The 27,052-nt window shown below is 42.5% G+C and overlaps 1 protein-coding gene across 1 annotated transcript; it reads right to left on the reverse strand.

The window, feature by feature from the left end:
- Window positions 1-390: 390 nt before the first annotated feature.
- cops9 (COP9 signalosome subunit 9) lies at window positions 391-25,135 on the reverse strand. Its single transcript, XM_043701968.2, has 3 exons — window positions 25,013-25,135; window positions 12,779-12,851; window positions 391-674 (listed from the first exon to the last, which is right to left on the reverse strand). The coding sequence occupies exons 1-3, from the start codon at window positions 25,073-25,075 to the stop codon at window positions 637-639; spliced, it is 174 nt and encodes a 57-aa protein (XP_043557903.1). The 5' UTR covers window positions 25,076-25,135; the 3' UTR covers window positions 391-636.
- Window positions 25,136-27,052: the final 1,917 nt, after the last annotated feature.

Below are 27,052 nucleotides of genomic sequence, written 5' to 3' on the forward strand. Positions count from 1 at the left end.
TGATAATTAGATATTCAAATAATGTGCACTTAGCATCCAAATCAAACTGAGAAAATTGGAAGCCTCAAAATGAATTTAACAGACTACACATTTCTGTAATATTCCCAGTATGGCGTTTTTTTGAACAAAATATATCCATTCAACCTGCATGCTTACATGTATAGAACTTAATGATAATGAAGTAATTTCTGTAACCAGAAGAGTAAGACTTCACCCAAAAATTAAAAGCAACCTTTGTACCCAAACAGGTGTTTTACAAAACTCAGCCCTTCAATTATATTTAAACTGTAATTCAGAACTTAAAAAATGTTGTGTTCATGAAGAAGTATCAGGTTTGGAGGAAAAATAAGCTGCAACACATCTATAATATCTATTTTTTCCAAGCAAACATGAGATTTTACATTTTCCTTTAATAAGACAAACTTATAATTTTACAAAGACAAAAATAATTAACATGGTGACTGTACACAAGTCTATGCATGTTTGTAAAACACAGATTCTCTCACTACAGAAAATGTCCTGACTTGAGCATTTGTGCACAGAACATTAGTAGCAGACTTTCCAGATGTTGACCACTCTCTTCTCTTCTCCAAGTTTGAAGATGCACAGTGGCTCAGCTGATGTTTGGAGAACAAATCACTGAATATCATCATCATCAAAGAGGTCTTCAAAATCTAAACAGAAAATTTAAACACAAAAATCTAAACACTAGAAGTTTAAACAGTAAGCACCATTAATATCTTCAAACCAAGATACACTGCACTCTTTCTCTGCTCTTTTTTTCTTTCTTCTCTTACCCTCTCCATCCTCCACGCATGATTTACTGAACATAATTTGCAGTTGCAATCAAAATTTGAAAAACTAAATTATTTTTATGGTTTGATTAATTCAATCATTTTCTTTCAGTCCAATGAGAGAAAACCACATTTGAAGTTGTTAGAAAGATTCCCCATGCATGTCTGATTTATTTTACTTCCCCTTTATGAGCAAAAAGTAAAAACAGAACATAAGCTCCAAGAAAATCTTTGCACAGTTCGCAGCCAACATTCGGACTCCAAGACATATCTTGATTGACATTTTTCTCCCTCCCACCATTTGTTGTGACAGATTGAATGCTTCTCAATTCAGGTAACTAAAAACACTCCCAGGCCAAGTGTAGCACAGATCATTGCAAAGTAAAACTCCCTTGTCGCGGACCGAACCATCAACAGTCTGCACCAAATGAATTGACGATTCCTTAATTCATACCAAACTCATCATTACACTGAATGCTCTCCAGTCTGGAAATCTATTGCTCAGAAAAAGCAATTGTCGAGAAATGTCTGAAGATGACCTGGTTTCATTTTAGTATAGATTGCACCTGTTGAGGTGGAAAGCTGGAAGATACATTTAATAAGCAAAACAAATTTATATTGCTTTATGTTTGATCTTCTGTTTCAGATAAATATTTAGTTAAATAGCACTTTCCATTCACACACTTATAAACAGGTATTTAATATCATTCTATAATCAAGGAAATTCTGAAACTGGCAATGTCTTGGTTCCAAGGATTCCATGCGGTTGCAGTGTAATTGAACTAGATCGCTAGCTCCTTTCTAAAAGAACATATAAAATCAGGCTGTAGCCACATTCAACACCAGAACTGATATCTACTGCTTATTGTGGTGGAAGATCTTGGGTCTTTTTCTACTTGTACTATCTATGATCCACACTGTATACTGCCAGTTAAGAAACAGTATAGCCTGATTGAGAAGAAAGATCATGCTTCATTACATCAATTGCACCAACACGCAATTCCCAATTAGCCATTCAAGTCTGTAAGTAAGCTTGTCAATTTAGTACCAATGTGCAGGACTACGTGGAAGCTATGTCCCAGTTAAGACTGTGAAAGCGAAAATTAATAGGGAGCTTCTAGCCAAGATTGTCAGCCACTGATTACTGAATTGTAGGATGGAACTGCTCCCACAATTAGGTACCTTCACAATTGGACCATTGCTCATCATGAGTAGTGAAGGAACAAACACTACGCTGAAGTAAAGTAAATCAAGAAACTATGGGCGCTGGAGATCTGAAACAAAAACAAAGACTGCTAGTGACGAAGAGCCACCGGACTTGAAACATTATCTGTGCTTTCACACAGATGCTACAACAAAGATGGAGAATCTCAACAGGTCTGCCAGCATTTGTAGAGTCAAAAATAAAGTTAACATTTTGAGTTCCGTATGGCTGTTCTTCAGAACATTTCTGAAGAGGAATCATTGTGGACTCAAAATTGTAACTGTTTCTCCCCACAGACGCTGCCAGACCTGTTGCGTTTCTCCAGCATTTGGCCTTTGCTTCCGATTTCCAGCATCAGCAGTATTTTGCTTTTATTCAAATAAAGTGAGGGACCCTGGCAAAGCCTATAAATCCTACTGTTTCTGAACAAGAGGAAGGCTCTTCATAGCAATGCTTCCTAACCACAAATTCCTGCTAGTGGAACCTATTTAATCTGATTGAATTAGTTGAAATAAGTCAGTGTTTATAATGTTAGACACATGGAAGGACTGAAACTTGGGATCCCTGTTTAGGTCAGGTCAGTTACCCACAGGATCTAACAAATTTCAAGCTAATATTCATATTATGTTTCACTCACTTTTTAATAAGGTCACAAATACCTCAATTATCTAAACGAGATTTGCAATGAACTCACCGTCGAAATCCTTAACAAATTAAATGAGAACACTGAACAAAAAGCAAGTGATCTTTTGGAACATTTTCACAAGATTTATAAAAGAATTCACAGAAATACTTTCCTTTTTTTATTATTGCTTTGGTATGCAGAAGCAGGATAATCATTACATTCCTAGTCCTGGGAAGAAAAGCATCTTTAAAAGCAGTAGAAAGATGAAAATAAATCCAGTTTATATTTGTTAACTAACCCTCCATAGTTGCAGTATTACCAACATAGCATTTTGGAAATTCTGTCAGATTGCATATAGATGTAAATTAAGTGTAATATTACACTAGAATCAGCCAACCTCGGTCATTGGAATAGAAAGAACAAGTTCAAAGTAGAGACAAATTTTGGAACAGCTCTTAAGAAAAAAAGTGCTTCACTGTCACACTAAAGTATCTCAATCTACAAGGAACTGTTCAACACTTGAAAACTGCTAGCCACAGAAAAATGCACCAGACACAGTACAAAGGTTGTAATTTTCAGCTTAAAAGAAATTCATATCCCCAGGAATCACACGCCCACAAAGTGTTTCAGTGCCTATTAAAAAATTAATGATTTTACAGCAATTCATCATTTTTAATATGGCCAAGCCATTTCCTCTGTAAATATAACATGCAAACTCTGAGTACTTGGAGCTAACGGATCAACACAAAAAGTAAGATAACCACAGTATTCTAAAAAAAGGACAATTGATATGTTAGCAAGGGGATTTGAGTACAGGAGTAAAGGTGCCTTACTATAGTTGTATAGTGTCTTGGTGAGAACTTACCTCGAGAATCATGCACAGTTTTGAGCCCTTTATCTAATGAACGACACACTTAGAGGTAGCTCAATGGACAGATTAATCCCCGAGACGAATGGACTGCTTTTTGAGGAATGGTTTGAGCAAATTGGGCCTGTATTCTCTAGAATTAAGAAAAATGATAGATGACCTCATTAAAACCTATAATATTTCTACAGGGCATGATTGGATGGATGTACATAGAATGGTTCGAGATTCTAAAATCAGGGAATATAATCTCAGGATAAAGGGTCGGCCATTTAAGAATAGGACAAAGAGGAATTTCTTCATTTGAAGGGTGAGGAAGCGTTTGAATCCACTATTCCAGAGGATAGTAGAAACTCAATCACTAAACATGTTCAAAAAGAAAGTGAATGATTTCTGAAAACAAATGACATCAAGAGATAGGGAGTATAGAAAAGTGGCAGTGATAATCAGCAATGATCTAAATGAATAACAGTAAACTCCACAGGCTGAACAGACTTTTCCTGTTCCCATGTCTTAATTTTTTGATAAAACAAACATATAATTTGAAGTCTTGCAACTTGTGAATTTATGTGAATACATCTGTAATTTTCATACAGTTCAGGTTACGATGGGGACTTGATGAACATTTTAAAATACATGATTCTGTACAAAAAAAATGTTAAAAGCACTTAGGGTCATGATTGATATGTGATAATGTTGCTCCTTCTTCCTAACCCATTTGGCTTGTGCGATGGCAGTTTATAGAATAGTGTTATAGGGAACTTGGAATCAATGGAGTGAGATAGATTTTAGTTTTCAGTTCTGTGAAGATGTCTTAGTTTTTGAAGAAGTCAAAAAATGATTTTTGAACAGTTGATTCAAACATCATTTCTAAGAAAGCATGTGAGTCTAACAAATTACCCATGAAGCTAATTGATGAAATATTGATAAAGCGGAACTTTTGTAACTACAGAAACCCAGATGATCAGAGGCCAGAACTACATTTCAATTCAGAAGAATAGCTTCACATAGAGTAGGGTAACTTTCTTTGTCGTTTCTACCATGTACAGCTCGTACAATCAAAATGAGACAGCGTTCCTCCAGGACCAAGGTGCTATATGAACACTCAGACTATATGAGAGTACAGGGAAAAGTGAGGACTGCAGATGTTGGAGATCAGAGTCCAGATTAGAGTGGTGCTGAAAAAGCAGCATCCAAGGTAAGGCAGCATCCAAGGAGCAGGAAAATCGACGTTTCGGGCAAAAGCCCTTACACGAGAGTAGTCATACAAAGAGCAGCATAAAGTGAATAGAAATGTGCAAAACATGCAAGACAGCACAGTAATTCAATAGGCACAGGGGTGGACAAATTACTATGTAACAATGAACGATCATTAATAAAACTTTTTTTAGCAGCAATTCAAAACGTTGTCTGAAAATTGCAAATGAAATAGAGTGTGATCATACAGTGTTAAGAAGCCTGATGGCTTGGCGGAAGAAACTATTGCACAAGTCTAGCCGTGAGAGACCGAACACTTTGGTATCTTCTGCCAGATGGCAGGAGGGAGAAGAGTTTAAATGAAGGATGTGTGGGGTGGTCAACAATGCTGTTAGTCTTGCGGATGCAGCATGTGGAGTAGATTTCTACAATGAAGGGAAGTGAGATCCTAGTGATCTCTTTAGCTGTCCTCACTATCCGTTGTAGGGTCTTACAACCCGAGATGGTGCAATTCCCGAAGTGATGCAGCTGCTCAGGTACTCTTAATGAACCCTCTGTAGAACATGGTGACAATGGGGGATGGGAGAGGGGCTTTCCTCGATCTATGCAGAAAGTAGAGACACTGCTGGGCTTTCTTGGCTATGGAGCTGATGCTGAGGGACCAGGTGAGATTGTTCGACAGGTGGATGCCAAGAGATTTTGGTGCTCTTCACGATCTCCACAGGGGAGCCATCGATGTACAGCACAGAATGATCGCTCTGTATCCTTCTGAAGTCAATAATAATCTCTTTTGTTGTGTCCACACTTAGAGACAGGTTTTTGGCTCTGCACCAGCCCTTTAGCCTCTGCACCTCCTCTCAGGATGCTGACTCATTGTTCCTGTTAAAGAGACCCACTAATCGTCACGTCATCAGCAAATTTAACAATATGATTTGAGCTGTGCATCACTGTACAGTCACGTGTGAGCAGGGTGAACAGCAATGGACTGCAGAACGCACACCCTGATGGACTGTTTATTGTTGTTGGAGATTTTAACCATGCGAATTTCAAGTCTGTGCTTCATAAATTCCATCAGCATGTGGGCTTTGTGAAGAGAGGGGGATTACGCTGGATCTTGTTTATTAAAACATCCCCAATGCATACAGGGCAGGGCCCCGCCCCCACATTGGCTCCTCAGATCGTTTGTAAGATGCGGCAAACCAGTTCTGAAGCAGGTGAAAACCTGACCAGCAGGTGCCATTTCTGTTCTTCAAGAGTGTTTTGAGCCCACTGACTGGCCCATGTTCAGGGAGGCAGCAACCAATGGCGATTCCATCAGCTTAAGGAGTACACAGCGTCAGTGATTTGCTACATTAGCAAGTGTATTGACAATGTCACTGTGTCCAAAACCATCACTTCTCGCCCCAACCAGAAGCCATGGATGACCATAAAGGTGTGTGTGCTACTGAGGACCAGTGATTCCGCATTCAGAGCGGATAACAAGGCGGCCCTAACAACAGCGAGGGCCAATCTGTTCCCAGACTATCAAACAGGCAAACCATGCATATGCAGCCTTTTTCAGGACAGCGGTGATACACAGAGCATGTGGAAGGGTAGTCAGACTATCACCAATCACGGAACAACATTGCTTGCTTGTGCTGGTGATGCCTCCCTCCCGGAGGAGTTGGACAACTTCTATGCGTGGTTTGAGGATAAAATGACATGTCAATGAGGAAGACCATTTCCCCTCCACTTCCAATGACCAGGTGTTGTGTCTTACCACGGCTGACACAAGGGAAACTCTAGGCAGAGTGCTCAGAGGATGCTATGGCTTGCTGGTGGATGTTCTCAGACATTTTTAACATGTCCATGAGAATGGCAGTTTAGTTTATGAAGTTTTCAAACTGGAAGGACAACTTCAGTTTCTGGCAGTCCAAAGAAAAGATCTGGAAAAGACCCTGTGTTTCTCTCAAAATTCAGTAGAAAGAATCAGGGAGATACTCTGCACACGTTTCTCTAGGAGAGACAGGAATGGAGAGAATCACTTCTGTTGTGTGCGTAGATAGTCTGAAAGGAATTGCTGCCAAACCTGTTAGCCTAGTGAGAAATTAAAAAATTAAGATGAAGTGATACTTCATGGTAGTGAGCATCTGTCAAGGAAATTGTTGGGGAAAGAGCTGCATCTTTGTATTACTGCTTAGGTTACGAGCTTGCCAAATTGTCATATATTTGTTTTATTCCTTCTGTGTTATAAATTTTGTAAACACTAGCATTCTTGTGTAAATACATTCAGAGATTGTCTATCACGGTAACCAGACCACAAAAAAAAGTTAAACTTACAGTCCATTAAGTTTCACTCTGGGATCTGTTTTGCCCTCAGCTGTGATCACAACACCAGTAAGAATGACAAATGGTTCAAGTGTATTATTATTACTCGATCTCCTGCCATCATGTGACAACTACCTACAGTAATACACTTACATCACTTAACACCTGCCATAATACTGTTGGTCAGTAATGGCTTCCAACCTGTTTCTGACTGATCCCTTGATTATTTGAAAAACTGTAAAACCAATCAGAACATTAAATTTGATAATTTTCATTCAATACTGCACATTTTAATCACATTCCAAAAAAAAATTACATCTAAATTCGGATTCCTAAATCATTCTACAGTCTTTGAGATATAAGCATGCTGGCAAGATGAGCATTTGTTGCCCATTTCCAATTGTCCTTGAGAAAGTGGTGGTGCTGCTGCAGTCCATGGGGTGTCAATACACCCATACTTAAGAGTCACAGCGATATACAACATGGAAACAGACCCTTCACTCCAACTCGTCCGTGCCAATGAGATATCCTAAAGAAATCTAGTCCCATTTACCAGCATTTGGCCCAAAGCCCTCTAAACCATTCCAATTCATTTACCCAAGCAGATGCCTTGCGATGGTCTATTAATCCAGAGACCCAGATTATGCGGTGTGGATTCAGGTTGAAATCCCACCATAGTAGAATTTGAATTCAATAAAAATCTGGAAATAAGAGTCTAATGATGACCATGATGTTGACTGTTGGAAACACCCATCTGGTTTACTAATGTCCTTTAGGGAAGGAAACTGCCACCCTTACCTGGTCTGGCCAACATGTGACTCTAGATCTACAGCAATGTGGTTGGCCTTAACTGCCCTCTGGGCAATTAGGGATGGCCAATAAATGCTGGCCTAGCCAGCGATACCCACATCCTGTGAATGAATTTTTAAAAACTTCAGACGGTATTTAAGACTTGTGGGTATTGGTCTGTCTGGAGATTCATGTAGATTAGACTGAGTAATTTCCTCCAGATTTCTTCCCTGAGGGACAATAATTAACCAGGAGCTTTTTTTTAAGAAACAAAAATCTGTTTGCTTCAGAATCATTCTTCAAACTAGCATTTTATTCTCGGTATATCAATTAATTATATTTAAATACTCTTTTTGACAACAAGAACAGATACCTTCTCACTGTGCAATTCCTCCTGTATTCAGGCTTTACTGAAGTCTGGGCATTTTATTCAGCTTCTTTGGAGAGACTCTGCTGTGGGAACCTGCCAATAGCAGAATTCCTTCCTCAGAGGCAGAAAGTTATGGAATTTATTTCCCACTCCAGACAGCCCGAGAGAGCAGGGATGAGAAATAATCTGTGAATACTAGGCCTGAGATCCAGAGGGTAACGTGCATTCCATGGACCCACTCATCAGTGCCCCACTCCAAGCAGGAGGAACACAGCTTATTAAAGGGGTGACAGCAGTCGCATCCCAGTGCCTGTTGGCAATTGGTTGGTGACACCCCCCCTTCCCCTGTACCTAGTTAATCCTACAGGGTTTGGATACAATTTAATGAATTATCGTATGCAAATGAATTAGCAAGTGACAATATCTGACATAAATGTGGAACCTCTAGTTCTACATTCTCCCACAAGGGGAAACAACTTTGCGACATCAAGCTCCCTCAGAATCTTCTATGTTTCATTAAGTCACTTTTATTCTTCCAAACTCCAAATGATAGACCTAGCCAGTTTAATCTTACTTTACATGACACCTCACTAATTCTAGTGCTAGCCTCGTTAACCTTCACTGATTTGCTTTTGATGCATTTTGATCCTTCCCTGAATGAACCCAATTCTCCATACAGTATTCCAGATGGTCTCACCATGCCTTGTACAATGGAAAAATAAGCTGCTACTGTTATATTCAATTCCCCTCACAACATACAATAACATTCTTACCTACCTATTTGCTCTACCTTGAAATGATCACAGACGATCAACCTTATGAACTTTTAGTTATGACTTTTATTACAGAAAAAGATACAGCCAAAAGTTTACTGTGGATGTAAATTCAGTGGCTTTCTGTATGTTTTGAGTGGGGCGGGGGTGGGGGAGATGAGGTGTGAAGTAGGCTTCAAAGAGATGGACTTAAGAGGGAGAAAGACACTATGAAGTGAACAAAACTCTCCCAGAGTCATCTCAGACTGCAAACATGATGGAGAAGAAAGTAGTCAGGGTGATGTTTTGCATCTTCCCCTGTCGAGAATACATGAGAACAGGGGTTAAAAGCCAGTTTGAGCTTGCATTGTGTATTAGCAGGAAAAGATATGCTATTGAGCTGAGGTACACATATATTAGCGTAGGTGCAAGTGCTGGTACACTGTGTAACCACCACTAGTCACCTCCATGCTGCAGGTAAAGGACATTCACTGAGTTCTAGAAGTTAGCTAGCCAATCAAAAGGAAACAGGACACAAGGATTCTCTCACCCTGGGACCTGCCAGCCAGAATAGAAGCAGGAAAAAATAATTTCTTGCTTGAAAAAATAACCTTACGACCAAGGGGACTGAATAAGGAAGTGGAGCCAGATCATCCACCCTTATCCAGGAGCTTGATGATTTGGTATATCACTGCCTGTTTGGGATCTGCTCATAACCTGCGTACTAACCTTTCATGATTCATGCACTAGCGAACCCAGTTTCCTCCACATTTCATAGCTCTGCAAGCTCTCACCCTTCTTCCTGCTAAAATGGACAATTTCACATTTTCCCACATTATATTCAACTCACCAGATCTTTACTTATTTAACCTATCTATATCCCTTTTTAGCCTATTTGTCCTTTTCACAACTTACAACCATACCTTCAGTCCCTTCATCCATCTATACATTACATCAAACTAAAGTGCCAGTGCTGTGGCACACCACTCATTACATTCTGTCAACTTGAAAACAATCTGTCTATGTCTGTTTCCCATTAGCCAGTTAATATGCTACACCCTATATAATTTGATTGATATAGGTTGCCATACATTTCGGTAAGACTATAGCTGATCTGTTATGGTCCCGACTTCACGTTTCTGCCGGTACCTTATAACTTGCTTGTAAATCAAAAGTTTGAGTATATTCAAAGTTATATTAGGAAATGATCCAGTCGCCACTGCTATCTGTAAAAGTGAATTTAAAAAGGCTAAATAACCCTTCATGTCTTAAATAGAAAATCTCTTATTTTTGATCATATATATTCTTGACAAATGAGCATTTAGATGTTGGCTTGCTGCTACTGGAAACTTGGAACCAAAATAAGTATATTAAATAGTAAAATCAAGAAAATAAATATTTCTGCAGAGGGGGAAATTGATAAGTCAGATTGTTTGAAATAACACTTAGCTAAAGTATTGAGAGAGAGAGAGAGAGAGAGAGAGAGAGAGAGAGAGAGAGAGAGAGAGAGAGAGAGAGAGATTCCACCAAAGAATACAGAAGTCAAGACAGTATAAGCAGTCACAAGAAATTAAAGACAAATAATTCTTCAAATAATAGTATATTGTACTCAAGTCAGTTTTTTTGGAGAAGATAACAGTTGTCACCAGGATATATAAACAGTGTACAAGATGTCAGTATAAAGTGAAAAGGTGACAATTACCAAAGCAGCATGAAGGGCCAAATTATACAGTACGTGGGTCATTCAGCCTATCACATCAATGCTGCGTTTTCTGGAAGAGCTATATGAACTAATCCTACTTCAACACAGTTTTCTATTTAGCCTTTTAAATTTCTGTTTTCCCAAGACAGTACCTTTTTAAAAAAGATTACTAGTGAATCTCCTCTCCCTCTTTCAGGCACTGCAATCCAAATTATTAGAAGTAACTGGGTGATGAAGCCCCCTTGAACTTAGAACTAATGCATGGTCTAGGAGCAGACAGACTGTTTTAAGAAAAGAGTTTATTTGTTTTATAACAACCTTCAGGATAGTAATAAAAAGTAATAGCTACTTGTCATTAAGTGAAATCCTAGCAATATCAAAGATTTGTTGTAATCATTAGAAATTAATTACTGATAATGTGATAGACAGGGATTCTGAATGGAATCCTCATGTTAAATCAAATCTAGCGACCTGCAACTCTAAAGATATTCTCAACTTTTAATCCTGAAATTGCATTGTTAAAATCATAGACTACACATGCAGTGCAATATTGCAGTTATAGTATGTAGACTCATTCTGTTCAAATCCTAATATCTTGAGCTAAATGGAACTAAATACATCCTTTTTAGTTTATTTATTTAATTGGATTAAGAATACACTTACATACTTGACATGAAAAGTCTGGCTTTAAAATGGTGAAATCCTGACCTGCTGTTCTCATACCGCTCTCTGGTGATTGTTAAAGGTTCGACGTTTAAGTGAGTTTTGTGGTGGTGTGGGTTTGGGGGAGGGGAGAAAATTAATTGCATTCCGCACCAATCTTCAGCAATACCAAAACAATATTCCATTTTTAGTTCTCAAAGCACATCATTAAAACATCAAAGTAGCGTGTGAATGCAATGTAAACTGAATTACCAAGATGTGAAAGATTGCGTCAAGTTAAAAAAGTTTTGTCCAAAGAAGCCATAGGATGGCTGGTGTTACAAGTGAAAAAATGTTGCAGAGACGTTTTCATAAGGGGGATAAAGCCTGAGCTGAGCAGCTGAAGTTTTACTTGATACCTTGTCACATATCCATCCTCAGATACAGGATTTTAAAGCTGGATGTCTGACATTTAGCAAATAAACTCACTTCATCTGAAATTTATCAATTGTATCCTTGAAAAACATTACTATTTTAAATAGAGCCTAAATCAATCCTGGCACCTGCTGCTGTATACTTTACTACAACAAAAAACTCATGCCATCTAGCTGTAGGGAAAACCAATAGCAGCTGAACATCCCAAAACATAACTGTACTATCCGAGGCTGTATAGGTATTCTTTATAAAAAAATGTAATTTTGGGCAAAGTAGCACTAAAAACAACTTAGAATTGACTAGACGGGAAAACAAAACAGAAAATACTCCTTAAATAATAATGTACTATTTGTGAACACAAGTCTTATTTTTGTTTTGCACTTTTAATTAAAATCTCTTTACATCAGGTCATTTCTAATTTTTTTTAAAAGGTAACTTAAGTGTCGACTGAATCACTTTGCCTAGAATTCGGCCATTTTAAGAGTGTGCAAAAGCAACACTAATGATGAGTTATGATAACCTGAAATATTAACTTTCCTTGCAACACATGTTGTCAGTGCCAGAGACCCGGGTTCAAGTCCCACCTCAGGTGACTGACTGTGTGGAGTTTGCACATTCTCCCCGTGTCTGCGTGGGTTTCCTCCGGGTGCTCCGGTTTCCTCCCACAGTCCAAAAATGTGCAGGTTAGGTGAATTGGCCATGCTAAATTGCCCGTAGTGTTAGGTGAAGGGGTAAATGTCGGGGAATAGGTCTGGGTGGATTGCGCTTCGGCGGGTCGGTGTGGACTTGTTGGGCCGAAGGGCCTGTTTCCACACTGTAAGTAATCTAATCTAATCTAATCTGACCTGTATTGCCAGTATGATATTCATACTCCTTTGAATGTGATAATGCTAAAACATGTTAACCAAGTATATTATAGACAGAAATTAATCTGAAATAATTGCCTTTCATTGGAAAGTTTCAAACTTCAAAATTTCCTATATGTAAAGGTACTGCTAAATTAAAGCAGAAACTACTTAAGACAGCCACTATAAATTGGTGGTAAAAATGGTTGAGAGTGTAAAATAGTCCAAGAGGTTACTGAAGATGATCTCACCATTAAAGAAATCTGCATGGACTGCTTTTTCATTAGCTGCAAGATCCATCAGAAGGCCTGAACTTCCTCCTGCCTGAAAAATAAAGAAAATGAATGGAATTATTTCAATATATTTTATGGGGTTCAAAGACTGTTAAGTTTTTCATCTACATTGAAAAATAGCAGACTCAAAGCTTCTCCCAATGACTGACAAATGAACAGTAAACAAATAGGGTGCAACAGAATTAGACAATTCCAGATTGGCAGTTCAGACTCGATGGGCCAAGAGGTCTCATGTATACTGCTTGATTCAGTTCTGGGTGATTGCTAAATTGATAGGTGCATGGCAACAGCAGGAGAGCTACAAATGATATAGGAAGGGGATGAAAGAATCCATCAGCCGTGGCTTCTCCTCCTGATTCCAGCTGGAAAGTACACTTGTAGGCATTGGTCGAGGACACAACAGATGTAGCCATGTTGTGCCTATGATCAAGCTATGAATGCTCCCGTCTATATTTTCACATGAGGAATGCCCATTTGAAAATATCCTGGAGTACTGCTGACAGATTCATAATCAAGATCAACTCACTGCCTTACTGTAAAGGAGGGTATCAACAGAAGGTGAATAAAGTAATACTTAAAAATCAGAAGCAATACACAAGAGTAGGAGCTAGACTCCAGTTTCCAGAACAGCGTATTCAAGACTTTATTAATGAAACTGTGGGAAAAGATTTGCTAACCCACGATAGGCCCACAAAAGCAAATTGGCCAAATTGTACCAGGACACCCAGAATTCCCGAGCAGCTCACGAACTGGGTCAGATGATACGCAGACAATGGAATATGTTTTCAAACTCCCATGGACATGACAGAGGCTCAAAGCCCTCAGGGCAGTTTCACAACCCAGCAACAGCAAAGCCACACAAAGAGTGGGACAGACAGATAGGTACCACAGGATAATGGAAGCACCTCACCACTCCAGAAAAGACTTTAACACCTACCTGGGAAGATGAATGGAACCATGATACTGTCAGGATGTTGCATTGTGTGAAGGAACTGGACACTCATCTAATAAACTGTTTTCCAATTAGCACCCTTGCAACTAAATTACTGTATTTTTAGAAACATTGTATTTTCCTATTTCTTAATCAGTGTCATTGTGCAGGATTACTATAAAACTGATCTCATCCTCAGCCCTCGGAGGAGAAATCAAATTGTCTGTAACAGCTAACCTGAGAATGCAACTTTTAAAAAAAGGTTTTGTGATTTACACATGAAAGAAGTGAAACTATCACTGTATTCTAACAGATGAAAGGCTTAACAGACAAGCAATTTTTCAATGTATAATTTCAGTTACATCACACTGCAAATTTTTGCTATAAATTCTGTTGCGATCGAGCCCTCCTGATGAAGGAGCATCGCTCCGAAAGCTAGTGTGCTTCCAATTAAACCTGTTGGACTATAACCTGGTGTTGTGTGATTTTTAACTTTACCCCAGTCCAACACCGGCATCTCCAAATCTGTGCAGACTGTCAGTTCTGTGTCAGCTAGTCTGTTTTCTTCTCCAGTGATATCACTTGCAATAAACTGTTTGTCAATTTCACTTCGAGCTGTGATTTGTGATCTCTAACCTATTGGGCAAATTTCTCCAACAGAAACAAACACTAATAAGAGGTGCAACAGGTTGGAGTTTAAACTGCAGTCACCCATTTTCTTATAGCAGGAAACAACACACCTTTTCGCTCGGTTGGAGTAATGAAACAAAATACAGAGTAACTTTAATAATCCACAAGTGTGAGGAAGCTTATGAAAACCATAGATAGGTATAATGCCCCTAATTTAAAAAAGTATTTCACAGGAGTATTACATAGCAACATTTGACACTAAGACAAATAAAAGGTATGGATATTGGAATTGAATACCAAAAGTTTCATCAAAAAGGTAAGCTTTGAGGAGTATCTCAGAGGAAGATAGGAATACAAGGAAAGAGGTTTAGGTGGAGAATTTCAGATTTTATGGCCTTGGCAACTTGGCTACCAAAACAAATGATATAGGGAGGAATTATAATCCAAAACCAACTGGACTGTATGTGCACAATTGTCCGAGCCCCAACATACTTTCAAATGTGTGTACGATTCATAAGCATTTTTAAAACTGGTTGTTTTCAAACATCAGTGGATAGCCTCAAGCTCCTGAAATGTTTTATCCCATATATGGCACAGAAATATTCTGGGAATGAGAACTGAGATAAGAGTACAATAACCATTAACAGATGAACACTGGTGATGTTCTTAAAGAGGACAAAAGAAGTTCACTGACAGCAGAAGATAACCATGCAGAGTTGTATATGGGACTCATTTGCAATACTTTTGGGAGAAGAAAGGAGCACAAATAATGAAAGGTCCGCTGCGACAGGAACACAAGAATAAAACTCAGCCATGATGGCCCTCAAGCCAGTTCCATCATTGAATTAGAGCTGAAAATCAATGCTGTTTATCTGTACCTGCTCCATTTTCTTCGACACTCACCCTACAAAAACTTATCAATCTCACACTTGAAAATTTCAAGTAACTCAACATCTACTGTCCTCTGAGGGAGAGTTCAGGATTTCCATTATTTTTTTTTCTCTTTGCGAATGGTCTGTTTCTAATTTTAAGATTCTTCTGCCTTGTTTTTAATCCCATTTGAGCATTTTTTTTCTGTAGGTGCTCGATGGAATCCTATTATATTCCAATTGTGACAATTTTGCTTTATATTTAATACTGCTCGGATGACTTAAGTTTTGAAGAATTGAGGGGGACATATCTAAAGAGACGTCTTTCAGAAATCATTGAAAGTTCACTGTACAAACTGGAGGTGTTTTCTTTTGCAAACAAGGTTTCCTAGAAATCACATGGCTGATAATAACTGCTTGCTTTACTGTAGCCCCTGGTCAGGCTGTTTTGAACAGTGACAGTCTTCCAGATATGCTTATTTCACGTGGTTCAGTTGTAAGCTGAGTTGGAGAAAAGCCTGTTATGTTGGAGAAACTGCCTAGCTGGTTTCTCATTTCTATAAAGAAAATACTGCATCAGTTCAGGGTGAAACCTCTGTTCTTTTGAAAAAGTGACTGAAAAAACATCTCAGGATCGTGCTTCCTGAGCAAGCTGTGTCTAGAAGACTTCAGGACAACTATACAAGATTAATGCACTTAATTCATTACTTAGTGCAAGACTAACTCGACCTCATGTGACAGAACAGCAATAGAATCCAGAACATATTATGTTTTATCCTTTTGCTTTCAAGAATAACTCATTGATCAGTGTTATTTTCAGAAAATCGAGAGCTGCAGAAAAATCTTTTTACCCTCTCGTTCCTGAAGTTTGTGTACTTTAAGGATACTTACAGAGCTAAGCATTTATACTTCTATATAACCTACGATGTATGTTAACCAATTATTGCATTTTATTAATGAGGCTCTTGGGTATCCATTGATGTTCAAAAACAAAATGTTTTTAAAATACTCATGAATCGTACACATATTTGAAAGTGTATTGGGGCTCGGACAATTGTGCACATACAGTCCAGTTGGTTTTGGTTTATAATTCCTCCCCATATCATTTGTTTTGGTAACCCAGTTGCCAAGGCCTTAACCACTGAAATTCTCCACCTAAACCTCTTTCTTTGTGCTCCTACCTTCCTCTGAGATACTCCTCAAAGCTTACCTTCTTGATCAAACTTTTAGTATTTGATTCCAATATCCATATCTTTATGTGGATCAGCGTCAAATGTTGCTACGTAATACTCCTGTGAAATATTTTGATAAGCTATGAATTGCGTTTATTAAAAGCCCTAGTTGTTAGAATTTGTTTAAAAACGCAATAGAATTTTCTAAAAATGCAATACACAAAGGTTTTAATTAATTGTTTGTAAATTGGAAAAAACATTTTATTTTATGCTGTGATCCATGGAGCAGTGGGGCTAGAGTAACAGTGCACTTCTCCAAGCTCGGTGGTAACATAATCTGCCCAATTATTACAACTCAACCGTCCAAATGTCAGAGAATATGAGCTAATTTAACATATACACCCTGCTTGAGGTGTATGACTCAGAACTGAAAATAAAACTGCAGATTAAAGTTTTCAAAATACTGCTTTTGTTCACTGCTCTGTATATCTGAAACGTAACTTTTTCCTTTTCATTTAACTCAACCTCAATACTTCAATAAAATGTAAAACATTGCAGATGCTGGAGCTCTAAAATAAAAACAGAAAACGCTGGAGAAAGTGTCAGATTGAACTTGAGACTTTAACTTTGTTTCTTCCTCCACAGATGCTCCCAGACCTGCTGAGTTTCTCCAGAACCTTCCGTTTTTAATCGAACAGATAAGTCTCTTGACTCCTTGATTGCTTCTAATTTGTCATACTGCTCTGCTGTTTTCAATGAGAACATATTTCAACAAATCTCAAAATTGGGAAGCCAGAATTCACTGTCTTCAATCGCTCCACAAATTCTATTCAGTAGCCACTGAGTCCATCTCTCTTGTGGGCAATTGCCTGAGGCTAAATCAATCCATTTGTGACCTTGGCTCTTATTGACTTCAAAATAAGCTTCTGATCCTATATGTTCTCCATCACCAACGCCAGCTACTTCCTCCTCTGTGCTATATTTCTCCACACACCTTCAGCTCACCTGCTTTAACTTAGGGAATGGTTCACTGAGCATCTCAGCCAAGCTCGCAAAGGCCGACCTGACCTCCCAGTCTCCACCCATTTTAATTCCCCATCCCACTCCCTTTCCGACATGACCATATTTGGCCTCCTCCATTACCACAAAGAACCAATTTACAAATTGGAGGAACAAGACATCATTCTTCTGCCTGGGCAGTCTTCAGCCTGGAGGACTCAACATTGAATTCTCCAATTTCAAATAACCTCCATTTCCAACCCAAGCTCCGATTCCCTCCCTACACTTTCCTTCCACAACCGGACTCATTTCTCCCACTGACCCAACCAGGTCGTACCCTCTACCAGTCTTCACCTATCCCTACTTCACCACCCTACCTCTGTCATCCCCTTTAACTGCAGCTCCCCTTACACCCACCATCAGTCCCGAAGAAGAGTTACACCCAAAATGTCGACTCCTCCATCTCCTGATGCTGACTGACCTGCTGTGTTCTTCCAGTCTCCTGCCTGTCTACTTATTACTTTCCAACATTACTTACTTCTTTCCAACATTCTGCTGACTGGCCTCCAATGTTCAACCTGCTTGAGCTCATCTAGAATTTAACAGTTCCATCCTAACTCACTGGTAGTTCCAATTCCCTATTTTCTTTGGTCCCGATGACTTACATAACCAAAGGAAGCAAGATCCAATTCTCTTTCTGTGTTCAAATGCCTCCATGGACTCAATTCTTCAATCACTGTGAACTCCTCGGACTCTCAACATCAACATCAGTATATTCCTGTCAGGGTGAAAGGGAAGGCTGGCAGATATAGGGAATGCTGGATGACTAAAGAAATTGAGGGTTTGGTTATAGACAGGATAGATCGAGTGAATCCTTAGAAGAGTATAAAGAAAGTAGATTAGATTAGATTAGATTACTTACAGTGTGGAAACAGGCCTTTCGGCCCAACAAGTCCACACCGCCCCGCTGAAGCGCAACCCACCCATACCCCTACCCCTACATTTACCCCTTACCTAACACTATGGGCAATTTAGCATGGCCAATTCACCTGACCTGCACATTTTTTGGATTGTGGGAGGAAACCGGAGCACCCGGAGGAAACCCACACAGACACGGGGAGAATGTGCAAACTCGACACAGTCAGTCGCCTGAGGCGGGAATTGAACCCGGGTCTCTGACGCTGTGAGGCAGCAGTGCTAACCACTGTGCCCAAGTAGGAGTATATTTAAGAGGGAAATCAGGAGGGCAAAACGGGGACATGAGATAGCTATGGCAAATAGAATTAAGGAGAATCCAAAGGGATTTTACAAATACATTAAGGACAAAAGGGTAACTAGGGAGAGAATAGGGCCCCTCAAACATCAGCAAGACAGCCTTTGTGTGGAGCCACAGAAAATGGGGGAGATACTAAATGAATATCTTGCATCAGTATTTACTGTGGAAAAGGATATGGAAGATATAGACTGTAGGGAAATAGATGGTGACATCTTGCAAAATGTCCAGATTACAGAGGAGGAAGTGCTGGATGTCTTGAAACGGTTAAAGGTAGATAAATCCCCAGGACCTGATCAGGTGTACCCGAGAACTCTGTGGGAAGCTAGAGAAGTGAGTGCTGGGCCTCTTGCTGAGATAATTGTATCATCGATAATCACAGGTGAGGTGCCGGAAAACTGGAGGTTGGCAAACGTGCTGTCACTGTTTAAGAAGGGCGGTAAAGACAAACCAGGAAACTATAGACCAGTGAGCCTGACCTCGGTGGTGGGCAAGTTGTTGGACGGAATCCTGAGGGACAGGATGTACATGTATTTGGAAAGGCAAGGACTGATTCAGGATAGTCAACATGGCTTTGTGCGTGGGAAAACATGTCTCACAAACTTGATTGAGTTTTTTGAAGAAGTAACAAAGAAGGTTGATGAGGGCAGAGCAGTAGATGTGATCTATATGGACTTCAATAAGGCGTTCAACAAGGTTCCCCCATGGGAGACTGATTAGCAAGGTTAGATTTCATGGAATACAGGGAGAACTAGCCATTTGGATACAGATCTGGCTCAAAGGTAGAAGACAGAGGGTGGTGGTGGAGGGTTGTTTTTCAGACTGGAGGCCTGTGACCAGTGAAGTGCCACAAGGATCGGTGCTGGGCCCTCTACTTTTTGTCATTTACATAAATGATTTGGATGCGAGCATAAGAGGTACAGTTAGTAAGTTTGCAGATGACACCAAAATTGGAGGTGTAGTGGACAGCGAAGAGGGTTACCTCAGATTACAACAGGATCTGGACCAGATTGGCCAATGGGCTGAGAAGTGACAGATGGAGTTTAATTCAGATAAATGTGAGGTGCTGTATTTTGAGAAAGCAAATCTTAGCAGGAATTATACACTTAATGGTAAGGTCCTAGGGAGTGTTGCTGAATAAAGAGACCTTGGAATGCAGGTTCATAGCTCCTTGAAAGTGGATTCGCAGGTAGATAGGATAGTGAAGGCGGCGTTTGGTATGCTTTCCTTTATTGGTCAGAGTATTGAGTACAGGAGTTGGGAGGTCATATTGCAGCTGTACAGGACATTGGTTAGGCCACTGTTGGAATATCGCATGTAATTCTGGTCTCCTTCCTATCGGAAAGATGTTGTGAAACTTGAAAGGGTTCAGAAAAGATTTACAAGGATGTTGCCAGGGTTGGAGGATTTGAGCTATAGGGAAAGGCTGAACAGGCTGGGGCTGTTTTCCCTGGAGCGTCGGAGGCTGAGGGGTGACCTTAGAGAGGTTTACAAAATTATGAGGGGCATGGATAGGATAAATAGGCAAAGTCTTTTCCCTGGGGTCAGGGAGTCCAGAACTAGAGGGCATAGGTTTAGGGTGAGAGGGGAAAGATATAAAAGAGACCTCGGGGGCAACTTTTTCACGCAGAGGGTGGTGCGTGTATGGAATGAGCTGCCAGAGGATGTGGTGGAGGCTGGTACAATTGCAACATTTAAAAGGTATTTGGATGGGTATACGAATAGGAAGGGTTTAGAGGGATATGGACCCGGTGCTGGCAGGTGACACCAGATTGGGTTGGGATATCTGATCGGCATGGACAGGTTGGACCGAAGGGTCTGTTTCCATGCTGTACATCTCTATGACTCTATCAGCACTTCTCTCATTTTGGAAACTAAAGCATCCTTGATATTAATTATTCCAACACTGGCCTCTTACTTGACTTCAAGATGAGCTTCCGATCCCATACGTCCTCCATCACCTGCACCACCTACTTCCATCACTGGAACAACCTTCATGACCAGGTGCAAGGCTCTGGAATTCCTTTACTTCAAACTCTCCTCATAAAAATTACTTGTTCAAATCTACCTTGTTTCCACCTCCCCACTTATTCCCTGATTTAGCTACCTGTGAATGTTTGTGTGATAACACTTCTGCGAAGCACCCCAGGAAGGATTGCATTTCAGGAGCTAATATGAAGATTGGTTGTTGTTTCCCTGCTCTCACTCCTCTTCCCTTGCCATTCACAACCACCTGTCACTGACCTAGGGTTGCCAACTGGTGGCTCCATCACAAGACTTACTCCCAGGCACGTCAGCTTACACATCCACCTTGCATCTCACTGCCTTTGTACACCACCTGGAAAGCAAAGAGGGTTCCTCATCCAATCTGGGTGACCGTCAGCCATTGATTCCCTCACCCTCTGGCCTGAACAGTTCCCTTTTTGTTTTTAAAAAAAGATGAATCAAAGAAAAGGAAACCAAGTTTGCCATCACGGGATGTTTTTGCAGGGCCCTGGAAGTTGATATTTGATTTCCAACCCTGTATCCTGGGCAGACAGTCCCTGCTGCCCACTCTGATGGTTCACTCTGGTTTCTGTATTCCCTCACCTCCTTTCCTGGACTCTGCTTTCCTTTGCCCCAGGAAAGTCCCACTTGGCCAACTGTTCAACATCTCACACCCTCTCCTCTCCTTCCCCATCCCTCCATCTCAATCCCTTCCTCATCCCTCCTCCCTCTCTCTGCCTCCATCCCTCCCTCCATCCATCCCGCTCTCCCTCCCTCCGTCTCCATCCCTCCCGCATGCCTCCCACATCCCACCCCCTTCCCTCTCTCTCCGCCCTCCCTTCCTCATCCCTCCCCTTTCCCTCCCTCATCCATCAATCACTCTCTCTCTTCCTTATCCCTCTCTCTCCCTCATCACCCCCTCTCTCTCCCTCATCCCCCTCTCTCTCTCCCTCATCCCCCTCTCTCTCTCTCTCTCCCTCATCCCCCCCTCTCTCTCTCTCCCTCATCCCCCTCTCTCTCTCTCTCCCTCATCCCCCTCTCTCTCATCCCCCTCTCTCTCTCTCTCATCCCTCTCCCTCTCTCCCTCATCCCGCTCTCCCTTCCACATCCCTCCCTCTCTCCCTTCCACATCCCTCCCTCTCTCCCTTCCACATCCCTCCCTCTCTCCCTTCCACATCCCTCCCTCTCTCTCTTCCACATCCCTCCTCTCTCTCTTCCACATCCCTCCTCTCTCTCTTCCACATCCTCTCTTCTCCTCATACTCTCCTCACTCTCTCCCTCATCCCATCTCTCTCCCTCATCCCTCTCTCTCCCTCATCCCTCCTCTCTCCCTCCTCCCTCTCTCCCTCTCCCTTCCACCTCCCTCTCTCTCTCTCCCCTCTCCCTCATCCCTCTCTCTCTCTCCCCCTCATCCTCTCTCTCTCACTTTCTCATCCCTCTCTCCCTACCTCATCCCTCTCTCTCCCGTCCTCATCCATCTCTCTCTCTTCTTCATCCCTCTCTCTCTCTCCCTCATCCTTCTCTCTCTCTCTCCCTCATCCCTCTCTCTCTCTCTCCCTCATCCCTCTCTCTCTCTCCCTCATCCCTCTCTCTCTCTCTCTCTCTCTCCCTCATCCTCTCTCTCCCTCATCCCTCTCTCTCTCCCTCATCCCTCTCTCTCTCTCTCTCCCTCATCCCTCTCTCTCCCTCATCCCTCTCTCTCTCTCTCTCCCTCATCCCTCTCTCTCTCTCCCTCCCTCATCCCTCTCTCTCTCCACATCCCTCTCTCTCTCTCCACATCCCTCTCTCTCTCTCTCATCCCTCTCCCTCTCTGCCCCTCATCACTCCCTCTCTGCCCCTCATCCCTCTCTCTCCCTCATCCCTCTCTCTCTCTCTCCCTCATCCCTCTCTCTCTCTCTCCCTCATCCCTCTCTCCCTCATCCCTCTCTCCCTCATCCCTCTCTCCCTCATCCCTCTCTCCCTCATCCCTCTCTCCCTCATCCTCATCCCTCTCTCTCCTCTCCCTCTCTCTCTCTCTCTCTCCCTCATCCCTCTCTCTCTCTCTCTCCCTCATCCCTCTTTCTCATCCCTCTCTCTCTCTCCCTCATCCCTCCCTCTCTCTCATCCCTCTCTCCCTCATCCTCCCTCTCTCTCATCCATCTCTCCCCTCATCCCTCCTCTCTCATCCCTCTCTCTCTTCCTCATCCTTCTCTCTCTCTTCCTCATCCTTCTCTCTCTCTCTACCTCATCCCTCTCTCTCTCTACCTCATCCCTCTCTCTCTCTACCTCATCCCTCTCTCTCTCTACCTCATCCTCTCTCTCTCTTCCTCATCCCTCTCTCTCTCTTCCTCATCCTCTATCTTCCTCATCCCTCTCTCTCTCTCTCCCTCATCCTCTCTCTCTCCTCCCTCATCCCTCTCTCTCTCTCTCTCTCCCTCATCCCTCTCTCTCTCTCTCTCCCTCATCCATCTCTCTCTCTCTCTCTCCCTCATCCCTCTCTCTCTCTCCCTCATCCCTCTCTCTCTCTCCCTCATCCCTCTCTCTCCCTCATCCCTCTTTCTCATCCCTCTCTCTCTCCTCCCTCATCCCTCCCTCTCTACCTCATCCCTCTCTCTCTCTACCTCATCCCTCTCTCTCACTACCTCATCCCTCTCTCTCTCTACCTCATCCCTCTCTCTCATCCTCATCCCTCTCTCTCTCTTCCTCATCCCTCTATCTTCCTCATCCCTCTATCTTCTTCATCCCTCTATCTTCTTCATCCCTCTCTCTCTCTTCCTCATCTCTCTCTCTTCCTCATCTCTCTCTCTTCCTCATCTCTCTCTCTCTCTCTTCCTCATCCCTCTCTCTCTCTCTTCCTCATCCCTCTCTCTCTCTCTTCCTCATCCCTCTCTCTATCTTCTCCCTCTCTCTCCCTCGTCCCTCTCTCTCCCTCGTCCCTCTCTCTCCCTCGTCCCTCTCTCTCGTCCCTCTCTCTCCTCTCTCTCTCTTCCTCATCCCTCTCTCTCTCCTCATCCCTCTCTCTTCCTATCCCTCTCCTCCCTCCCTCTCCCCTCATCCCTCTCTCTTCCTCATCCCTCTCTCTTCCTCATCCCTCTCTCTCTCTTCCTCATCCCCCTCTCTCTCTCTTCCTCATCCTCTCTCTCTCTCTTCCTCATCCCTCTCTCTCTCTCTTCCTCATCCCTCTCTCTCTCTTTCTCATCCCTCTCTCTCTCTCTTCCTCATCCTCTCTCTCTCTCTCTTCCTCATCCCTCTCTCTCTCTCTCTTCCTCATCCCTCTCTCTCTCTCTTCCTCATCCCTCTCTCTCTCTCTTCCTCATCCCTCTCTCGCTCATCCCTCTCTCTCTCATCCCTCTCTCTCTCTCATCCCTCTCTCTCTCTCATCCCTCTCTCTCTTCCTCATCTCTCTCTCTCTTCCTCATCCCCCTCTCTCTCTTCCTCATCCCTCCCTCTCTCTCTTCCTCATCCCTCTCTCCCTCTATCTTCCTCGTCCCTCTATCTTCCTCATCCCTGTCTCTCTCTCTTCCTCATCTCTCTCTCTCTTCCTCATCCCTCTCTCTCTTCCTCATCCCTCTCTCTCTCTTTCTCTTCCTCATCCCTCTCTCCCTCATCCCCCTCTCTCTCTTCCTCATCCCCCTCTCTTCCCCATCCCCCTCTCTTCCTCATCCCCCTCTCTTCCTCATCCCCTCTCTCTCTCTCTTCCTCATCCCCCTCTCTCTCCCCCTCATCCCTCTCTCTCCCTCATCCCCCTCTCTTCCTCATCCCCTCTCTCTCTTCCTCATCCCCCTCTCTCTCCCTCATCCCTCTCTCTTCCTCATCCCTCTCTCTTCCTCATCCCTCTCTCTTCCTCATCCCCCTCTCTTCCTCATCCCCTCTCTCTTCCTCATCCCCTCTCTCTCTCTCTCTTCCTCATTCCCCTCTCTTCCTCATCCCCCTCTCTCTCTTCCTCATCCCCCTCTCTTCCTCATCCCCTCTCTCTTCCTCATCCCCTCTCTCTCTCTCTTCCTCATCCCCCTCTCTTCCTCATCCCCTCTCTCTTCCTCATCCCCTCTCTCTCTCTCTTCCTCATTCCCCTCTCTTCCTCATCCCCTCTCTCTTCCTCATCCCCTCTCTCTTCCTCATCCCCTCTCTCTCTCTCTTCCTCATTCCCCTCTCTTCCTCATCCTCTCTCTCTTTCTCTCCCTCATCCCTCTCTCTTCCTCATCCCCCTCTCTCTCTCTTCCTCATCCCTCTCTCTTCCTCATCCCCCTCTCTCTCTCTTCCTCATCCCTCTCTCTCTCTCTCCCTCATCCCTCTCTCTCTCTCCCTTCCTCATCCCTCTCTCTCCCTCCATGTAATACCCCTCCCCTCACAAACCTCATCTAGATCCACGTACGGCCCGGCGCCCTCCGGGAACATCTCATCCACCGCCGGCTTCATCCTCACCGGGATTCTCTGTCCCAGACCGTCTCCCGTGTACCTCCCCGGACCCAGCGACACACGGACCTTCCGGCGCCGCTTCCCGTTCCGGTCCCCGGACTCCCTGGTCCCCGAAGGAAGGTTCCGCTGTCAGTGAGGTTCGGGTGAGGGGCACAGGAGGGATCACTCTCTCAGATAAATATCAGCCAGGGAGATGCTTTCATAACATGTTTGTGGTGAAGTGATAATTCAGCAGCAATACGTTGCCGATATTGACAAAATAAATCCACAGACATTTGGATTAGCACACTTGAAAAAGTAGATGTTTGCAAGTCCTGTCACATACTTTCAAGTATTTCCATATTGTCACTTCAGATTTTGTTAATGTTGGTAACAATATCAAATAGTTGACTGAATATAATTGAGTTGTTCATGACGTCTGTTAGTCAGTGACTATTTTAAATAGTGTGTGAGTTGTAGGTGTCATCATGCAAGAAGTATACGAAATAAGGTCGGTGAACTTGCAGCGTGGGTTGGTACCTGGGACTTCGATGTTGTGGATATTACGGAGACATGGGTAGAACAGGGACAGGATTGGCTGCTGCGGGTTCCAGGGTTTAAATGTTTTAGTAGGGTCAGAGGTGGGATAAAAGAGGGGGAGGTGTTCGATTGCTTGTCAAAGATGGTATTACTGCGGTGGAAAGGACGATGGATGAAGACTCGACATCTGAGGTAGTTTGGGCTGAGGTTAGGAATAAGAAAGGTGAGGTCACCCTTGTTAGGAGTTTTCTACAGGCCTCCAAATAGTCCTAGAGACGTAGAAGAAAGGATTGAGAGATGATTCAGGAGAAGAGTAAAAGTAATAGGGTGGTTGTTATGGGGGAACTTTAACTTTCCAGATATTGACTGGGAAAGCTATAGCTCGATTCGTTAGATGGGTCGGTGTTTGTCCAATGTGTGCAGGAGGGTTTCCTGGGGGCAGGGAAATTATGATGCGGTGAGGCACGACTTAGGATGTATGGCTTGGAAAAATAGGCTTCAAGGCATGGGCACAATTGATATGTGGAGCTTGTTCAAGGAGCAACTATTGAGTGTCATTGATAAGTGTGTACCTGTCAGGCAGGGATGAAAGGGTCGTGTGAGGGAGCCGTGGTTTAATAAGGAATTGGAATCCCTTGTTAAATGGAAGAGGGCGGCCTATGTAAAGATGAGGCGTGAAGGTTCAATTGGGGCGATTGAGAGTTATAAGGTAGCCAGGAAGGATCTGAAGAGAGAACTAAGCGCAGCAAGGAGGGTACATGAAAAGTCCTTAGTTGGTAGGATTAGGGAAAACCTTAAGGCTTTCTATAGGTATGTCAGGAATAAAAGAATGACTAGGGTAGGAATAGGTCCAGTCAAGGATAGTAGTGGGAAGTTGCGTGTGGAGGCTGAAGAGATTGGGGCGACACTGAATGAATACTTTTCGTCAGTATTCTCTCAGGAACAGGACAATGTTGCCGATGTGAATATTGAGTCACAATTAATTAGAATGGACGGCTTTGAGGTATGTAGGGAAGAGGTGTTGGAAATTCTGGAAAGGGTGAAAATAGATAAGTCCCCTGGGCCTGATAGCATTTATCCTAGGATTCTCTGGGAAGCAAGGGAGGAGATTGCAGAGCCATTGGCCTTGATTTTTATGTCCTTGTTGTCTACAGGAATAGTGCCAGAAGACTGGAGGATAGCAAATGTGGTTCCCTTGTTCAAGAAGGGGAGTAGGGATAACCCTAGTAACTATAGGCTGGTGAGTCTCACTTCTGTTGTGGGCAAAGTCTTAGAGAGAATTGTAAGGGATAGGATTTATGAACATCTGGATAGGAATAATGTGATCAAGGATAGTCAGCATGGTTTTGTGAAGGACAGGTCGTGCCTCACAAACCTTATTGAATTCTTTGAGAAGGTGACTAAGGAGGTAGACATGGGTAAAGCAGTAGATGTGGTGTATATGGATTTTAGTAAGGC

Source organism: Chiloscyllium plagiosum, unplaced genomic scaffold (genome assembly GCF_037043375.1).
Source record: "Chiloscyllium plagiosum isolate Xiang-an unplaced genomic scaffold, Cpla_swu_hap1 HiC_scaffold_13, whole genome shotgun sequence".
Classification (NCBI taxonomy): Eukaryota; Metazoa; Chordata; class Chondrichthyes; order Orectolobiformes; family Hemiscylliidae; genus Chiloscyllium; species Chiloscyllium plagiosum.